The sequence below is a fragment of the Microchirus variegatus genome, assembly GCF_963457635.1.
Source record: "Microchirus variegatus genome assembly, contig: SCAFFOLD_69, whole genome shotgun sequence".
Taxonomy (NCBI): Eukaryota; Metazoa; Chordata; class Actinopteri; order Pleuronectiformes; family Soleidae; genus Microchirus; species Microchirus variegatus.
Genome location: NW_028154651.1, coordinates 39,839 through 60,577, shown reverse-complemented (window position 1 = coordinate 60,577; position 20,739 = coordinate 39,839). Strand labels below are relative to the sequence as shown.

The following is a 20,739-nucleotide window of genomic DNA, read 5'->3' as shown; positions in this document are numbered from 1 at the left end:
CATGTTTTTCTTACAAATTTATTGCATGTATGAGTGACATTTTTCCATCATGGTGGACAAACGAGCTCACAGAAGACTTTTTTATTTTAAACCAAACACAATAAACAAGAGGTCTATTTACTGACATGTATGTTTTCATACTGTATCAGACACTATACAAAGTAAGCTGCCAAGGCGGCCATTTTGTCCTTTGGTTTTTTGGGATTTCCCCGGCGTCCTCGTCCTCTTCCTCTCCCTCCTCCTCCTCGCCTCGCGCCGCCTCCCCGGTACCTCATGGTGGCGTGCTTCAGCTCCACCAAGTCCTGGAAAACCTGATCGCAGAACACGCAGCCCGTGTGCTGGGTCTCGCCGGCAGGAAGCGGAGTGCGAGACTTGTTGAAGTCAACCGCGACCAGAGAGGCGTCGCAGGCGTCGCAGCTCTCTGGCGCCACCTGTGGGAAGAGAGAGAGAGAGGATTGTTAGAGGAAGCAAATAGTGGAGGAACAAGGAAGACATGGAAAATACAACATCAGGTATAAGAAAAGAAGGAGAATTTAAAATGTTTAAATCCGGCTTATTGTGTTGTCCGGTAGACAGTGTTAAATTTTAAATACTTGCCTGACCCTCTTTTTGGAGTCCCCGCTTGGAAATGACATGCCCAAACTTAACAGAGTTAATCTCTGCAGTTACAAGGTCTATGTGGATTATCTTGCTATCTAAATAAAGATAACACCAGAGGTGTATAGAAATATTGCATTTTAAAGCAAATATCACCTTTAAAATATGCAGTAGGAGCTTAAAAAACGCACGGAGGTCATGAACCAACATGAAAGTCTGATGCTGCTGAAGTGAAGCAGAGTAAAATGACAGAGGTTTTAGTAAAGAGATGTCTAGGCGTTCTCTCGTTTGGCACAATCTGCGCCATTTGAGATTTCTTAAGTACCAAATTATTAAAAACCCATTTCATTTTATTTAGTCTAATAATAACTTGTTTTGAAAAACAAAAAAAGCATGAAAACACACACACTTATCTTCACTAAAGGCCATACATTTTTTTACAGAATATTTTGAGTGGAATAAATGAATAGTGTTCTTGAAATTGTTTTCTTATAGACTTTTCCATTAGCACCACCTGGTGGAGTTCAGTGGAACAACTCGTTGCGAGTCCTGATTTGCCTCATCAGTAGGAACCATTTAGTTCCTTTAAATAGGTCCCTACTACTTAAGGCTCCTGGTGGAAACATGGGTTTTATTAAATCAGCTGCTCATGTATTTGCGACAAATTAAAACTATTACATATTATGCAAACATGATGTCAGTGACAGTTTCCTCACCTGTACTTTGTGTGCGTGCTCAAAAAAGTGCACCACGACGTTGCATTTATTACACGCCATCCTCCACTTTGGTCCAGAGGTGGGATCCAGCACCAGAACCCCAGACTCACACTCCACACACTGTCCGATGCCCAAGGAGTTTAAAGAGTGCTGACAGGTGGGATGTGTGCACTCATTACATCCCATACCTGGAAACCAGAATTGAGATACGTTATAAAGCTTGCGTCGTAATGATAATAAAGAATAATTCACACACGGTACCTTTCTTCATGTCCCTGAAAGGCGGGTTGCTGTAGCAGTAAGGACACAGCGGGTAGCTCTTTCCCCGGGCGCCTGACGTCCACAGCACCAGCTCAAACTCGTCCAACGGACATCGCAGCTCCTTGTACAGCTTGATGGCTCCGTTCTGTGGAAGACTGTAGGTCTCGTCACAGTGGGAGCAGTGGAGCCGGCTGGGCTTGGCCTGTGGGGATCGAAAGAATGAGTAAATGTAAGAAACCTGCACTCGACTCACTCCCTCTGCACCAAACCTCACAGAGAAAAGCAGCGTTTTGCCCTCACAGCACACAGGAGCTGTCAATCCTTTGCTGCTTCCTTTATCAAATTCAAACGCTTTATATTGTGACTTCAGAGTTTCAAATCCTCTGGTCAGATTTACAACAAATGTATTAAAGGGGACATATTATGCAAAATCAACTTTTTTATAATTTTAATACATATTTGGGACTCTGGAGGTCCTATGAGTAGGCAAAATTGTGAATAAAGATGACTCAGTCATGTTTTTGTGGTCCACCTCAGTTTAAGTACAGGAGATAAAACACGAGATGTTGACTTTCGTGGTCATTGTGACGTCACAGTTGTTGGAATTGTTGTCTCGCGGAGCTCTGCTTTGTCCGTAAAAAAAAAAAGCAAGAGTGCAGGCGAGGACAACAGTATCCGGGAAAGAGCGGCAAAGTGTTCCATTCTCGGCTGCACAGTGCAGCACAGAGTTCTACACAAAATTCCAGAGGATTTACGTGTCCATTATATATGACGGCAATGTGCCGGCTAGAGTCTGCAAATGATGGCTTTTCCAATGCTTACTGCTGTTAGCTGCCGGAGCCTCAGTGACAGTTCCCTGTGTCTCATTTGCATTTAAAGAGACAGGCACTCAAAACCAAAGCATGTTAATTAGGACACGAGCGAACTAGAGTAACGACCGTGTTCCAGTGAGCTAAAAATACACTTTTGTGCAGAAGGGTTTTTGAGTTACAAAGTGAAACTTGCTGTTGTTTAACTGCAAGATAAAGCAGGAAATGTACACACTAGCAATTTAGCTTCTATAAGCTAAATCTGTGTTTCCATCAATTAAAGCAGTACCAAATATGTGTCCGTCCTTCATAAAGATGAACACTTCCTGTCGCGGTGGGGGTGATGGGGGAAGAAGCACAAGATGAACACCACGTGACTTCCAGTGCTTTCAGTGATGCACGTCATCGGGGGGGGAAAAAACGTGGATCTATCTCTAATATAAACCCACGTCTCTCGTCCACCAGGGCTCCCAGATGACTTCATACAGGGGTCACCTTGTGGTATCCACGAGAACATGCCACTTAACAGGCACATGCGTAAGCCCTCGCCACGCACATCTTCACATCTGCAGCCTCATGATTCATTCATGACTTTAAGAGTGGCTCGTTCATCAGGCAAAACATGGTAATGAAGATGAACTTTGAAGGCCAGAACTCTGCAGCCAGACATCATGTGACATCAGGAGAGGGAAATGAATGAAGCCTGGTGGATCTGTTATGGGCCCACAGTATTTTGCCTACAACAGGTTGCTGTCCTAAGTGAACATCTGCCACTGCAACTTTATTAGCCTGATGTACAAATTCATAAGAAGCAGCATTCAGGTATTTGTTGACACCTGTCAGCTCACACTTTTGACTTTGGCCTCTTTTTCTCGTTTACTGCAGAATCAATCAGATTTTCAAGCATATTCAAAGAGTAGCTAGCTTGATTTTTGTGTATTATAGTGTATTCAATCCACATAGAGAGGTGGTTTTCGAATGCAATTCTGATTGGATTTTTACAGATCTTGTTTGCTCAGATAGGATTTGAAGCGTCTTCCCCCGGGAGTCCACTGAATGCATCTCGTTGCATAGCGTCTCCAGTGTATATATGTCACTTAGTTTGTTTTATAGTTAATTCATGTTTTGTTTCTTCTACTTTAACACTGTAGTAAAGCAGTATTGTACGTATCACGGTGTTTCTGGCTGTTCTGCTGACCTGGATGTACTTCATGAAGCGGTGACACTTGCCACAGCGGGACAGCGGCTTTCCAGAGGCGGCAATGGGAGAAAAGGAGACTTCCATCAACTCATCCATGCCTTCAAAAATAAAACACACAAAACAGACACATGCTGTGGGGATACGGCTTCACAGGAGTCAACCACATTTTTCTTGGGAAAATTTAGATTAAAAAATGACAGAAAATTCTATCACGTGATGATAAATAATAGCATATCAAAGGCCCATTAAGAGTTAGTAGGATTATCCCCAGGCACATGTGGCACAGCAGCTCCGGGGAACTCACTGTTGATGGAATCCACAAAGTAGTGAAACTTCCTCTTGAAGATATCCAGCGTATGCTGCAGCACCTGCTGGAAGTTAGCTTTGCCCTGTGCAATAAGGTTCAGCTGTTTCTCTACAGCGCTGCGTATGGTCGGCAGAACCAGCTCTGCATCTGCAAAACAACAGCAGCACACAGTGACACCATGAATTTGACTCTTTACTTTGGCGTCACCTATACAATTTTTCTGTGTTTTCCATTAAAAGTCACACTTTTATTCATAACTTCTAACTTCTTTTCCTCTAAATGTACATTTTTTTCTCCAATTTAATTTCCTCAAAATTTATTTTTTTCTCAATTTTTTTCAAAAAATTGTAATTTCTTGCTGAAAAATTCTTTTTTTCTCAATTTTTATTTCTTTCTCAAAATTAAATTTATTTTTTTTTAATTCACAAAATTTTTCCTCAAAATGAATATTTTTTTTCCCCATAAAATTTAAATTTCTTCCTCAAAATTTTTTTTTTTTTTCTCAAAATTTTATTTTCTTTCACAAAGTGTGTTATATTCATTGAAATATGTGTTTTTCCTTCAAAAACAAGGACATTTCTAAGTGAGCCCAAACCTTTGAACGGTAGTGTACATCCTTAATCGATAACTAGAATACGAACAATAATAGAAGCTGACCTGTCTTGTAGTAACCGTGCACCAGGACAATGCCCAGGTTTGTTGGCTTTAACTTGCGTCCATTTTCTATGGTGACGTAGTTCCTCTGGCAGATGTTGTTGATGTGGACTGGGATGCTGGCGTCTGTACCTGGAGGAGGAGGAAAGAGGAGAATCCAACATCAGGTGAGTGAAAACAATGGAGGAGGAGAATGTCTGTAATTGAATAACACAGCAGCCTATGATCCAAGGCTGCTCAATAATGTTGATATTCTCTCTTAAACTTTCTACTTTTAGACGTAAACAGAAGACTGAGCCATCAGTGAGTAGCGAGTTGTACCAATGCCATGTTTCTCCATGAGCGTGATGAGCTCGGCCTCGGTCAGGTAGTCCGGAGGGTTGGTCTGCTTCTCCACCAGCTTGATCTCGTCGACGGTGTAAGCGTCTCCTCGCTCACAGTCGGGCATGGCCTCCTCCAGAGGGATGCCCTGCCACGGCATCACGTCTGTGAAACCTGGGAAAACACACGAGTAACACTCTCAGGAAAGTCCTTTTCTACTTTTACTGCGTCTATGAATGAATGAGAATGTGGCGTCAGTACCTGGTGAGATCAAAGCTTTGCCGCTGCAGGAGAAAGATTCCAGGCCGATGCTGAATTCTATTGTTGTCTGTAGGTATTTGCAGTCCTGACTGACCGTGGCGATGAAATGGCGCGTGATGTACTCGTACAGTCGCCAACCATCACTGCCTGTGGAGGAGAGGACAGAGAAGAAGGGTTAAAGGCTGATCCAGGAAGAGAAAGGAGTTTTCCATGGAGGTCTATGCTACTGTTAAGATTGGTCAAAATCTACATCAAGATCCACATCTGGTCAAATACCTTAGTGTCATCAAAATTTGGACGACATACTAATGTATGACTTTTTTCACATTTTGGACCAAGAATTTGGACAAATTTTTTTTGACAGAATTTGGACGACATACTAATGTATGACTTTTTTCAAATTTTGGACCAAAAATGTGGACAAATTTTTTGACAGAATTTGGACAACATACTAATGTACAACTTTTTTTTCACATTTTGGACCAACAACATGGACACATTTTTTTGAGTCAAAATTTGGACGACATACTAATGTGTAACTTTTTTCAAATTTTGGACCAAAAATGTGGACAAATTTTTTTTTGGCGACATGCCAATGTATGACTTTTTCACATTTTGGACCAAAAATTAGTAATAAAATTGTTTTGGACAAAATATGGACGACATACTAATGTACAACTTTTTCCCTTTTTGGACCAAAAATGTGGATAACATTTTTTTTGGACAAAATTTGGACGACATACTAATGTATGACTCGTATCATGTCGGAGGAATGAACATGTGACCACAGCAGGAAACACAGAAAAAGGACAGTATGGAGAGAGATTAGCTGTATGACTCACCCAGTTCTGCCTCTGAGGCCGCACGCATGGGAGTGATGGGTGGATGGTCTCCTGCATCGCTTCCTTTCCTGGGTCGGTTTAATCCGGATGAAAGTAGAGCCTTCACCTGAAAGAGGGAAGGAGTATTTTTTTTTAGAAACATCTGAAACACGCGTGTCCACTTCCTGCTTACGTGGCTGCCGCTGTGGACGCGTGTCCATGACGACCACGGTGAAACCTCACCTCCTCTGCCCAAATGGGATTGTTGGTCTGCTGCTTCAGGGTTCCCTTCAGGTCAAAGTTCTCGGGGTAGTGGGTCGTCTCTGTGCGGGGATAGCTGATGTAGCCCTGGGTGTAAAGACGCTCTGCGATCTGCATGGTGTGCTGAGGACCCATACCTGCAAGATGAAGACAGATGTTTTTCTTCTTCTACGAGTTACTGAACAACAGCAAAGACTGGCAAATATACCTAAAGCAGAGCTGGCCACTCTCAACATCTCCACCGTGTTCAAGGCCTGAGGTCTTTGCTTGGCCTTTTCCTTCTTACTCACCGACTCCACCTGTGAAAAAGAGACATGATACAGCTTAAAATATATATTATTCTGTTTTTACCCTATTTTTTTTCCAATTATTTTTATTTAATTTAATATTATTCTATACCTTTTAAGCATAGATACACATTTATTATTCATTACCTTTACTTTTGCCACACAGTGCTATTAACTGTGTGTAATCTGTGTTGTGATGCGTTTATTATATACATTTTTTGCATCAAACAGGTGTAACAGATCAGCTAGCTCATACTGTAATTAAACAGTGATTACGTTACATTATGCATGTTATTTTACAACAGTTCATGGTAATAATGAAGGTTAGAGCAGAGTAAACTTGGTATAGTGAGATTTTACTCGTACCTTTGCCTCCCTGGCCGTTTTAGCCAGATTAACAAACATCTGACCCACGTCCCGGTCAAAGACCCTCACCCTGTCCCAGTCCAGCGTCAGTGGACTGTCCTTCCCTTTGAACACCTGGAATCAAGACAGAAATCCACACCATTTCTGTTACTAAAGCAAAGAACTGAGAGATTATCGACAACGCGAAGAGAATGGAAACAGAGAGTAACCTTGGCCTGGATGATCCAGTAAGTCTCAGGTTTAAAGGACTGGATCTTGTCATGGCGTTCTACACAGAAGCCGAGCGTGGGCGTCTGACACGGTCCAAATGAGATCAGGGAGGAGTCCAGGTTGCCGTACTTGCCCTGAAAATACTTGGTCTGGAACCTGGGAAACATTTGACACAGAGAAGTCACAGATTAAGGCTGAATCCCAATTCCACCCCTCAAGGGCTACGTAGCCCTACGGCTTGGCCCTAGCCCTTAACCCTAATGAGAAATGAGACAGCCCTACCGCTCACATGAACGCGCAAAAACAAGGGGTAGGGGGATTGGGATTCAGCCTAAAGCTCTACTACTACTGCTAATCCAGTTTCTTTTTGCTTTTTAGAAACTTTTATTGAATTTCACACAATAAAACACATGACACATTACATCTCTACGTCACCTGAGTAACCGGAGATGCAAAGCAAAAAACATACAAAAACAGTAAAAGACAAGACAGTGTATAAGATGCAAACAACAATATGAAAAAGTGCAAAACAGTGCTAAATACATATAAAGGTCCACATTTTAAAGATTTAAATTTTCCCATGGGAGGAGCTGATCTCTATCAAGAGATTTCCTCCTCCTGAGCTCTGTTAAAACCTGTTTATATACTGTGTTGCTGTCTATAATAGTTTGTTTAATGACCATTGCACATCTTGTTTTCCATAACTTTGAGCCTACGATGCAGATGACTAACTGCATGAGCTCTTTATCTCTCTGGTTTATTGTTTTATCGACAAATGAATAAATGATTGTTTTGTAATTGATGTCTATGTTAAAACCATTGCTTTTCAGTTTTCCCCAGACTTCCTGTCCTCAGTGACAGTCTATTAAAAGGTGCTGTTGTGTCTCATCATCGCTGCAGTTAAACATGGGACATTGTTTAGTTTTAACAAAGCAGCTCCAAGACACAACAGCTCTGACAGGAAGTCTGTTCAGAGACAGAAGCCTTCTCTGGTCTTTGATACTCTCTGATAAATGTTTCATTTTAGCCGGAAGGCCGCTCCAGTCTATGTTGAGATGTTTGTATTTATCAATAAAGTCACCATATATGAGTCTGTGTTCAGGGCCATTTCTGGCTCTTCCTCTCTTCTAATCCAGTTTCCTGGACGCGCAATGAGCAGCGATGACAGTGATAACAACATCACACTTCTCGTACCTGGTGAAAGCACAGCCGATGCGCAGATCCAGCTCCTGCCGAGCGTCCACAGACAGAGCCTCGTTGCGGTTGGGCTCTCCCAGGCTGTTCATGGCTTTCCAGATGTCGGTGTCGGTGATGGAGCTGAACTTGGCGCGGTACACCGTCCGTTCCCTGACACTTCCTTGGTTCATCACTGGCTCGACTGCATCCAGGACCTTCAGTGGGAGAGAAATCGTGACATTCTTTTGAGTGACTTCACCTGGTATTACAGAAGAAAAACAACATGTATTGTGAACGGGTGTATTTTAAAACCACATGTAAACAGCAAAGCAGCCGTCTGATTTACCTCGAAACAGATGTTCTCGCCCTCTTTATCACAGTCCAGCCATAAAACCACATAATCACTGCCTCGGCCTTCAACCTGTCAGTATAGAAGAAACTTGGGGTGAGCATTGAAGATGACACGTGTATGCACACCAGGTTTAGCGGCTATTTTATTGATTCAAACTTGTCCAGAAACACATTTTCCTGCGCGTTTTCATCTCTTTACACAGACTTTAACGACAGTGAAGAAGCTAAATAAGAACAGGGTACAGTAGCTGAATGAGGCAGAACGACCGACCTGAAGGAACTTGACCATGTTGAGTTTGGGGTTGGCCTCCTTCTTCTCTGTGGGAGCTGTGCTAAAGAGTTCTGCAGGATCCACTTTGTCCCAGTTGTTGTACTTCCCTGTAAGAATATAAAGAAGTCAAGGATAATCCAAATTGTTTTTTAGACACTGAAGAAGGGCCAATTTAGGAACCCAAGATTGGACTGAGGGCCGCCAAAGGAAAAAAAACAGAAAGAAATCCCATGACCAGATTGCAGTTCTACAGTTTAGCGTTAACTAATATAAGCTTTAATGTAATGTAATTTAAGCATTAATATAATAACGCTTTATAATTTACTGGGTAATTACCCAGTATTTTGGCCATTGTTCTAACCTTCTAATTACAGGTTAATACCAAGTAACACATTTCTGTTACCATATATTTACTGGGTAAATAACTAGTAATTGGGGGCTGTAGCTACCTGCTTATTACCAGCTTATAACACAATAATACACTAAAATTCACCATATAGAAACCAGGTAAATACCCAGTATTTTTGTTTACACTTATTGGTCTGTATCCAGTAATGTCCAATAAACATTTAACAAGCTTAGTAGCTCCTGGGTTAAAACTAACTGTAATTCATTGCGGGGCCGACAGAAATGTTTCTGCGGGCCGCCATTGGCCCCCGGGCTGCACTTTGAGAACCAATGCCTTAAAGTAAATTGAATTATTCTCATCCGAATTGACAACAGACGACAGCTCTCACACACACCACATTACACGAGTATTGTCTTTACACAGCTGTGTGATTTAATTGCTTTAAGTGCTAAACAATAGAAGAGCGATGACACTCACCAATGAAATCCAGACTCATGACGTGTCCACAGACAGACGTCATCTTAAAGCGCACAGTCTGACCCTGGAAGCTGCCGCTGTACTCGTGCACCGAACACGCTCCGTTAAGTCCCTTTCGACTCGTACAAGTTCCTGAAAGCAAATAAGAACAGATTGTTATTGTACAAATATTACTAATAACACCATAAATAGTTGCTGGGATACAATTTTCGTTAGTAGCAAGAAAATAATTGTTTACATCGTATTCCAGTATTTGACACTTTAAAATGATTAAAACCACAATTTAAAATGTGAATATTTGTCTTTGCTCCATATCACAAAGAAAATGATTAAAAGGGAATGATTTTGGTTTGTGGACAAAAACCGGACATTTGAGGACATCATTATTTCCATGTTTTGAGAAACACGGATCAACATTTTTTTCAACATTTACTCACATTTTACGGTCCAAACGATGACTCAATTAATCCAGAAAGTAATGGACAGATTATTCAATTGTGGATGTGGGAGTGAGTGGGCACCCCGTTTCAATGCTACATGCTAATGTGCTCTTTGGATTCAACCATTCTCTCAAGGCTAAATGCTAATGCCAGGAAGATGATGGACTATGACAATTGTGATGGGAACCAAAATGGACAACGCACACACACGTACACACACACACTCAATGAAATGCTCTATATAAATAGAAGGTGATCCACGGGTTTGGAACCAACTCATCATCAAGACACAGAAGAAACAGAAGCTTCATCACATCTCCACATCTCCAAACATGGAACAGCTGCAGGTAAGAAACATCAGCTGATGATTACGCCTCAGCCAAGGGTTTTTATACTTATAAATTATATTTATTTACATTTGTAGAAGGTAACAGCTTGTTTTGACCCGATATTGCTCTCTTTCCAATTATTATTATTATTATTTTCTCAGTGAATCGTTCGGTTCATAAAATGTCGATCAGTGTTTGTCAAACCTGGAAATGATGATGATGTTTCTCAAATGTCTTGGAGAAAAGAAACCAGAAAAATATTCACATTTAAGAAGAAGAAGAAAAATCACAATTGAATTGAACTTAGCAACAACTAACTGATTATAAATCAATTACTAAATTAAGTTGGCATATTTTGAAGAAATTCCCCTGGTTTCTTTGCTCCTTTATAGCAAATAAACCAGCGAAAATGAATAGTTCTGGTTTGTGAACAAAACCTGATGTTTCAGAAGATCTACATTAACATTTTTCAACACTTTCTGGACCAAACATCTAATCGAGGAATTGTGAAATCCCCAAACTTTAGCTGCAGCTCTATTTTTGTGTGTTTTTGGGAAACACCGACCAACATTTTCTGACATGTATGGACCAAAACTGTCCAAAACAATTAACAGGATGAATGAATCATATCTTCAGTAACTCAGAAATTGTGTGTGTGTGTGTGTGTGTGTGTGTGCAGCTGCTGCGCGTCTTTCTGCTGTGCCTGTTGGCTCTCCAACAGTGTCAGGCCATCCCACTGGGCAGTCAGTGTGTGGACGAGTCCTTCTGCACATACAGCCTGCAGGACTACTACAGTCAGCTGGTCAACCTGCCCAGCCACATCAACGAGCGCAGCATCGCCACCTGGAGCTACGTGTAAGTGCACGCCGCGTGAATGATCGCAGAGTGGGGTTTTCATCAACGTTTAAAGGGCCACAACACCATCACTGCTCATTTCATAATTATAAGTTTAGGGTTCCTGTACAGTGATTTAAAAATACCCAATAGAAAAATGTTAATTACCACCAAATTTACTGATTAAAAAGGTATAATTACTCGCTTCAGTGGGGACCAAAGTCTGTGTGTGTCCATGTCAATGTTTGAACAGAATATTAACCCTCCGCTATCAAACTTCCTGTTTAACAAACTTGTAGAGAAGCTACATTATCAGTAATTTGGTGTCACTTTAATGATGAATATTGAACGCAGACACAGAGCTGGTTTAAAGTGGACCTAGACCGGAAGTTCCTATTAACGCTGTTTTTTTAGTGTGTATCTGCGTCATTACCTTTTTTATGAAGCCCTGAAGGTTCTAAACAAACAGTTCAGCCACTGCTGAGAACGCTGTGTTTTATTGTAATCTCGGGCTCAGAGAGATCTCTGAACAAACCCGGAATAGTGGTTACAGATCGTCCTGCTCCGGGCACTAGTCCGGGCACATCCGGTTGCGTACATTGAACCACAGAAGAAGAATAACGTCCGTTGTGGAGGTGTTTCACGAGCGACAGTGTCTTCTGACTCTGGGTCTGACTCTGGGTCAAAGGTCGTCAAAGGGACTGCGGTGGGGAGTTGTGACGAAGCTATTTTTAAACACTGTTAAAACAATGTTTTGATAATGAGGAGCAGTGCATCCACTGTTCCAGAGGGGGGAGCTGTGCTTCTGAGAGCGGGTGTGCTGAATAGTACTGGCCAATCACAAGCCTCTGTCTTCTGGGGGTGAAAGTTCACTCTGAAATATCGCGGCTGAAGAACAGCGTCAGAAAATTGGATTTCAATCAGCTCGTTTACAGCAACTAGGAGGTTTTTGACCATAAAAACAAGTTAATGTATGTAAGTAGACCTCCATAACTAACATATATGTGCAACAGGACCACTCTATGTGACCTTTAACTAATGTCCTGCTCTCCGTCTCCCTCTGTCTCGATCAGAGATAACTGTAGCCACACAGCAGGAATCTGCTCTTCTTTCTCTTCTTCTATTAATTAAACCATATGCATGAAAATCTTGACTAAATCTGTGGGACGTGAAAAGAATCTCTCGTCCCAGCCCAGGAACCACTGCTCTCCACTTTAAGCCACAGATAATTTAAATACTGTCTCTAATCTGTCCCGCTCCGTCTTCAGGGAGAACATCGACCTGAACCGCGTCCCTCAGGTCATCCACGAGGCCAGCTGCCACACCAGCCACTCCTGCCGCGGACTGGACGGCGCGTTCGGCCTGGAGACCATCCCTGTGTCCCTGAGGATGCCCGTCCTCAGGAAAAACCCCAGCTGCTTCTCTCTGGAGTTTGAGCTCATCACCATAGCTTGTATATGTGCCATTTCCAGACACAGCTGAACAGGACTGGCTGCGCTAATGTCAACAGATGAAGGTTTGATGAGACACAGAGCAGGGTAAAGACGGCATTTTCTGCCAAATCATCCATTTCACTCACTGCTGTCGTTTTCCAGTGGACACTGAAAATGTCACCATTCAATATATAGCACATGTAATTGTCAAAGCTATTTTAGATTAACTGGTATAATCATGTCTGCGTGGAGTATTGTGGTTGCTACCAATCATTGAAATCCCAAAATGTTTGTGGGTTTTTCTGCCAAAATACCAAAGTTATTTACTTCACTGTCATAATGGAGCAACGACTATAAAATAATAAAAGGGGGTTCATTGGTAGATATTGAATATTATACCCATAAGTATGTTTTTATAAGTGTACAACTGCTTCAAAATACAAAACTGTTTGGATTTCATCTGCTTAGATTTTGGGATGGGCATAAGTTTTCCATTATTCACAGGATTATTTATAAAAAAAAAAAAAAAAAAAGTTGCATTCATAAAAGCAAATACACACTGTAGATCCTGCAGAAGTGAGGACATTTACCAGGGTATGATACTTCATATTGATCCCATACTGGTCAAAAATCACTGGATCAGATATTATATATCACATATATATCACATGCTTCACTATGCACGGAATATAAAAATGTCAATAAAAATCAGTAGCTGAGTCATGTTGTGGGCTATTGATTTCTTCTTTAAGGGAGAAGAAGAATGGAGAATAACATATTTGATATACCTTGAAATGGTTTAAAAAAAAAGGTCTAAAAATGACTAATAATAGTCAAAATATCGAATTGGTGATATATCATCATCCTTCCTCAACTAATACAATAATCATTTTAATTAATAACTGAAATACAGCGGCAGTGTGTGTGACGTCGCGAAATACACCAGACTCCTCTGTTAAATATTGAGATTTTAGACATTTCCCTGGTAATTGTTGGAGATTAACCCACGTTTTTAGACTTGTTAACGAGTCTTTTAGCTGATCTACAGTTCGGCAAAGTTCGGCAAAGTTCTTGAAGTCGGATGTCTCTTCCTGTGACGTCACACTGACCAATCAGTGGCCGGGCGGTCTGACGTTTGAAACCATAGGTACCACTATGCTAGTATCGTAACACTAAAACTACACGTACCTATTATTAGACTAGACTAAGATGTTGTCTTTACACAACACAACACAACAATACACTACACAACACTACACAACGGTCAAGTGGAACTCACCTTTAGAGAGGATTTTGGCGATGGACTGAGCCAAAGACGGTTTCTCCGCCACCATCAGAACAGTCCTCATGATGATGGACGAACAGAGCCAGCGACTATAAACACCACTTATCGACGCCCAGTCGGCGACACAAGTTGGGGCGAAAGTCTCACTGTCTCTCTGTCACACACCGTGTCAATAATAGTTTGAAAAAGCACCACTGCGACAGAGAAACATCACAAAACCCCAGTTGTTGTCACCCTGGCCCATGCGCAGTAGTGTTACTCCCATAATGCATCTCGGTCCGCGTTCTCGACATGCTCGGCGCGTCCATGAACAGCGAAAGGCATGACGGGAGTACGTTCATTGAACCATGGAGCTGTAAATAAATGATATTAGGGATTACAGCAAGTATAATGACGTCATTAAAGATTAAAATGATCAACTTAATGGTTAAAATGTCAAATGTTGATTTTTCCATTCACTCATATACTGTATGCTAATAATCAATAATACTGTCCAAGAAAAGAATGACAACATTAAGTACTTTTATGATTATAAAAAACACTGACATTGAATATTAACCATGAATAGGATTTATAACTAAAACCTGCTTTGTCGTAATATTTTTTTAAAATGTAAACGAAAAACCCTCACTGCCTTCATTTATTCACATTTCTCATAAAGTTCATACAGTAAAAATTTATTTTATTTTTTTATTTTAAATTATTATATATATATATATATATATATATATATATATATATATATATAAATGTGTGTGTATATATACATATAAAAAATAAATAAAATAAAGTAAAACATTTTTATTATTTTTATAATTATATATATATATATATATATATATATATATATATATATATACAATTATAATAATGTTATTTATATTTTTTATTTTATTTTATTAACTCATATTTATATATATATATTTTTTATTCTTTACTTTTTTGCGCTGCTTTCAGAAAACCTTCTGAGCAGCGCCGTTCACGAGACGCCACATGACCGCGCTTTGCTGTGCTCGTTCACAGCAGTGACGTCACTCTCGGAAATGATGAAAATATTTGTCCGGGCTTTTAATGGCCTTCAGGAAGACTTTTCAAATACGAAACTTGATGAATTAAAAATATAGAACATAAAGATATATAAACGCCCGTGTCCATGTCTCGAGGTGTCCTGTGGACACTTTTACAGGCGTCTCTTTTACTATTGCAGTCAAGGGGAAAATTGCTTTTTGGGCCCCTTGAGTATTTTTGTTGCAGTACCCAGAGTGGCCACCACGGCAGAGGGGGCGCTGCTCTATCAAAATACAAATGTAATCGGAGATTTATATTTGCATGTTTTTTATTGGCCTAATATGTGAGTGTTGTTTATTATGACAGATAGACAACAGTAAAAAAACATCCAGGAGATAACAATCAAAAAGACACTTTATATAAACAAGAGGTTTATTCAGTTTATTACAAAACTAAAAAAAACAGCTGGTAAATTACTAATAGAAGGGATATGTACATTAAATTTAATATAATTCTACATGCATGAAACACAGTTTACCATTAGAGAGGTTCTTCTTAGAGATGATGTAGTGACTAAATTACAGCCATATCTGTATATGTGATTGAAAACATTATAAATCTTGACTAAAAAGTTGGGAAAATACAGCTCATTTATGAGAATAAAAAAATCCCTTTGACCAAGATGATTCTAAAAGAATGCAATGGTCACACGTCACTTCCACGTTCACAGACATTCACATTCAACCACGTCATGAATATGTCAATCTTGACTTAAAATAAACCGGGCAGCTTTGCTAAAATCTGCCGCTCATCACACAGTTAGTGGTTTAGTTGTGTTTTGTTTGTGTTATTTATTAGTTTATTAGTAGGTTAGTTTGTTAGTTTGCAGGGAGTTAAAGGACGCTCCCCCGGGTTAGTAACTGTTAGTTAGTTTAACTTTTAAGAGAGGTTAGTGTTAGTAGATTATCAAGAGAAACAGAACTGCTGAGGGAAATTAAACTGTTAGGATTTGTCTTGCCCCTTTGGTTAGACTTTTGGATGAAAAATAAATCCCATGCAGTGTGATTTCCTGAACATGACGGCTACTGAAAAGGTTAGGTTTAATCAAAGGTTAAGACAAAGACATCGGTGCTGCTGAAGTGATGTTTCGGTCGAGAGAGAGAAGAGATGTTAGTACAAGCAACGGCTTTACAGCATCAGCGATGTTGCGCCGCATTTCATTTGAAGTCGGAACTCGGAATTGTTTTTGCGTTAAAGTTCAGGATTCTAAGGTAAACAGGGCTTTTTTTTGATAATTAATAACTTGTCTGTCGTACAACAACATGTGCGGCATTGTTAGCAACTGGTATCGCTAACAATGTCTAATAAAGGCACGTTTGCATTTCTGACGGTTCCTGCTTTCCGAGTTCCGATGTAAATGGAACACAGCGTTGTTACCAACAACAGCAGAAGTTAGTCGTGGCGTTAAGGCCCATTTATACTCCACTTTAGTTCCATTTTACATCTATGAATCCGTCCCGAACTCTATCACTGTCACGACTTTTATGTTGGCATTGACATTTACCCAATACTTCCTCTAGAGGGCATCGATAAAAACATAGCAACGATTAAAAGAAGTTATATTTTTTGTGCTCGAAATAGAGTGAAACGCAAGCGTGACGTTTTTTGACAACTTGCTCAGACGGCTAGCCCAGCAAACCACCACCGCCATCGAGTGTTGCTAGCACTTGACGGGACCGTACCTACGTTCCCCGGGTCCTATGTTCCCCGCTTTGTATGTGACCGGGGAACATAGGACCCTTTCTCTAACCCTAACCCTAACCCTACCTATGTTCCCGTCACATACAAAGTGGGGAACATAGGACCTTTTTTGGAAAAACGGGGAACATAGGACCCAGGGAACATAGGTACGACCCCCACTTGACAACGACTCAGTGTTCCTAGCCTCACGATTTCCAGTGGTAATTGCTCAGTTTCGTCCGTCATTGGACAAAATGAACCCAACGTATGGACAAAAAGGCTCCGTACGTCTCAGTCTTCTGCGTGGAGTATAAATGGGCCTTTAGGAGACGTTAGCTTGGCTTGTGTATCGCCGCGCAGCGACGCCGCGCCATAGACACTCACCTGTGTGCACATGCTAACCACAGAGTTCACGCACAAAGCTGGTCTCACGTCAGACTCAGCATTGTGGGGGGTCCTTTAAAGCTGCAGTGCGTAACTCTTGCGGAGACGTCTATGTAAATTAAAATGTCTTAGATATTATTATTATTATTATTATTATTATTATTAGGGTCCTCGTTACACTCGTGACGAGGAACCTATTGTAATTATTATTATTATTTAGCCTTTTGTTCTTAAGGAACATTATTAGCCCTAACCCTCAGGGCAAAATGTTTAATGACTTTATAAATCTAGTGGGACATAGATGCTAATATTTGCCATTGGCTTCCATTCGTGTGGACACGGTGTCAATGGGTTAAATTTTAACCCATTGACACCGTGTCCACATGACTCTCCGTTTCTTTAGTAATCCCAGTAGCTATTGTGTCGCCTGGTGACACGAGGGAAGCGAATGAGACACCCCAGACGATTGAAAACGCTCTTGAGAAGTCTGAGACATAAAGTATACTTATCCAAAATAAAAATAAATAAAAAAATGTCCGATAATTTTGCTTGACAGGGACAGTTCGTATCATCGTCCCTGTATGAAAAGTCTTCTGGTTTGCCAGAGGAGGCTGACCCAGAAGTAAATAATATACTCAATAGCCACTAGAGGGTGAGTTTGAATGGAAGCCAATGGCAAATATTAGCATCTATGTCCCACTAGATTTATAAAGTAATTAAACCATTTGTCCTGAGGGTGAGGGCTAATAATGTTCCTTAAGAACAAAAGGCTAAATAATAATAATAATAATAATAATAAAAAGTCCCGTACTGCAGCTTTAAGTGCTGTGGACGAACCCTCTTTGACGTCAGCAGCTGTTTCTGCTTCTTTTCATCTTTTCAGTTATTAATAATAATAATAATAATAATAATAATAATAATAACAACAACATTTCCCTTCCCATGTCCTGAAATCCTTCTCCACATTCTCACATTTCAAATTTTCTTTCTGGTTTGATCCACTGTTTGCAGCAGAAGGATTGCAGGATGATGAGAGAGGAGTGTGAGCACAAAGCAGAGGGTTAGTCAGTGGGTTAATAGACAGAACCGGCCAATCAGCACTCAAGAGTAAAGGTTAGTAATCGCCCGACTGTTAGCAGACATTAGTACTGTTAGAGATTAGATCGTGTTAGTACAAATCCAGACTATTTGCAAATAATTATTAGCATTTTTTTTTTTTTTACGTCATTTGCTTAAGTATCATACAAACTGTTAATTAGTGCCAGCAGGCGTCGTTTAGAAAACCACACACCATTAATTTACCCCATCGTTCTTGCAATTATCCACAAATGAGGCTGTAAAAAAATGCTAATAATCAGTTGTAAATATTTTTTCGTCCCATTTTCCGGGTCTTAAACATTGAACTTTTTTCTCCCGTTAAAGCTGTGAGGGAAATCACTGTAAAGCAGCTTCACACGTCATGCGTATACTGTTTTTGCGAGGTAGACAAAAGACATGCACCTTTATGGGAATGACCACACACACACTCACACACACACACACACAGACACACAAACACACAAACGCGACAGTAATAAATATAATCATGTAAAAATAGACAAAATATGTGAGAAAAAAAACATTATCTCACACTTTAAATATTAAAGCTTTGTTGTTCTGTTGGTTGATTCAGACGTTAAAGGGTTAGTTCAGGTTGTTGTTGTTATATAAGGTATTGTCCACACTGGTTTCACATTGATTTTAGCCACAGAATAAAATATATACCTGCTTTGGTCTTTTTCTTGCTGTAAACCACTCACTCACTCTCCTGCACCAAATTCCATGGGGAAAATAAGCCGTTTTACATCACAGCACGGGCGAGTTGTTGATCGACTTGAGCCTCCACCAGTGAGCGTAAATACGTTTATCTGGAGACTTTGGTGTTTGAAAGTCTTTGTTCACTCATCAAACATCATTTATCAAAGATAAAATCACAGATTTTCTCAAAGGAGTTTGGTGGAGAGAGAGAGAGAGAGAGACAGTGGTTTACAAACGTTGGTTTACTCTTAAGATATTGCAGATTAAATCTATTATTAGGTGAGACCTTTTTGCTCATCTGTTGTCTGGCAATACCTCATACATACAACCACACTTAAAAAGAAACCTCGTCTCTGGAGGCTGACTCCGCCCCCCAATGCCTGATTGTGGATAAAAAAATGCCAAGAAGCGGGCTGAGAATGAGAGAGAGCGGGGGCTCTGGCGTTTATACGTCTAGGATAACATGTATAATTTCAATACTTTACATCATCCAGGTATACACAGGTCGTTTAGGAGTTTAGTTATGCTTTAAAAACAAACAAACTGGACTATCCCTTTTACCACAGTTGGAACACACCACTCCTGGTAGCAGTGACTTAAGTGTTTGTAACCATGGCAACAGCGCAGGTCATTGCACACAGCAGCAGAAGGAGGCGAGTGTGATGTGTTGGATGGCTGCAGTGTTTTTGATCAGAGAGAGAGTGGGAGTGGATGAAGCTCTAATGGTTTTAGGGGGGGGAACAACACTGCAGTGAATCATTTCTGAAATAACCTTCCTGCTAAACGTGACCGTGCTCACAGTGAATTATTATTATTTTTTAAATCCGTCTCCACTGACACACAAAAGGTGGCACAAATCATCTCCCAGCTGTGTCAACACACGCATCCACATGGAGCTTCTTCTCCTGAAGGTACGGGAACGTTATGGTGGGCATCGCGCTTCCATCACTGGGGGAGAAACGACACAAGACGCTAACGTTACAGGCTAACGGCCGTCGATCCTGTACCGCTATGGATGGAAACTGGAGAAGCCAGAGAAAAGCCACACACACACACACACACAAACACACGGGGAGAACATGCACAACTCACACCGCATTTCTTATCCAATTTACTACCATCGTTGCCACGGTAACCCACATACAGATGAAAGAAAAAGGCGAGGCGGCATCGGGCTCCGTTAATTTCTCCACGCGTGACGACGTAAGCGCCTCGTTTAGAGATATATCTGAATTCTGACGATTTCGCTCGCATCATTTGTCATGGAAACGTAAAAAGTCAGCGCTGCACACACTGGTGCCCTTATGGTTTGATTTGGTACACTTCTATTTTTGGTACAGTACCAAAATAACCTGCACCAAACGTTCCATTCTTTGGCAACCTTTCCCTTGGGGTATCAGAGTAAAATGGTACGGCCCACGACAGACAGTTAACTGTCCCTTGCTATCTGTGTGTGTTGATGTCTTGTTGAGCGTTTGTTGTCGTCACAGCAGTACTACGTCACCCGGGCACAGTCCACACCACGCATACCAAGTAAAGGTAACTATTCCAGGTCAAAAAGCAAGCCTGACCCTGGGGCTTTAAGGCCACATTATACTTCTACAACTGCTTAACCACATAGACCCCTCGAGCCTTCATACTTCTGCGTCGTGGTGACGGATACGCACTGCAATTTCCCGCCCGATCAGTAGAGGCCGCTGCACAAGGTTGTTGTGCTTCTGGCTACAGTGAGCAATGGCGTCCGAGAGAGAAAGAATGTTGTTGTTGTTGAAACAGTGGCCGTTTCTCACTTT

The 20,739-nt window shown here is 40.9% G+C and overlaps 2 protein-coding genes across 2 annotated transcripts; one reads left to right on the top strand and one right to left on the bottom strand.

Annotated features, from left to right (window-relative positions):
- Window positions 1-55: 55 nt before the first annotated feature.
- Window positions 56-14,249, bottom strand: top3b (DNA topoisomerase III beta). Its single transcript, XM_083910926.1, has 18 exons — window positions 14,012-14,249; window positions 9,697-9,828; window positions 8,871-8,977; window positions 8,595-8,669; window positions 8,267-8,463; window positions 7,072-7,228; window positions 6,863-6,976; window positions 6,418-6,508; window positions 6,192-6,346; window positions 5,970-6,075; window positions 5,128-5,274; window positions 4,867-5,040; window positions 4,549-4,677; window positions 3,889-4,038; window positions 3,582-3,682; window positions 1,575-1,776; window positions 1,314-1,501; window positions 56-431 (listed from the first exon to the last, which is right to left on the bottom strand). Exons 1-18 carry the CDS (start codon window positions 14,079-14,081, stop codon window positions 153-155), a joined length of 2,574 nt encoding a protein of 857 aa, XP_083767052.1. The 5' UTR covers window positions 14,082-14,249; the 3' UTR covers window positions 56-152.
- Window positions 10,469-12,781, top strand: LOC310944094 (interleukin-25; the record flags this gene model as incomplete). Its single annotated transcript, XM_083910925.1, has 3 exons — window positions 10,469-10,483; window positions 11,145-11,320; window positions 12,568-12,781. 3 exons carry the CDS (start codon window positions 10,469-10,471, stop codon window positions 12,779-12,781), a joined length of 405 nt encoding a protein of 134 aa, XP_083767051.1.
- Window positions 14,250-20,739: the final 6,490 nt, after the last annotated feature.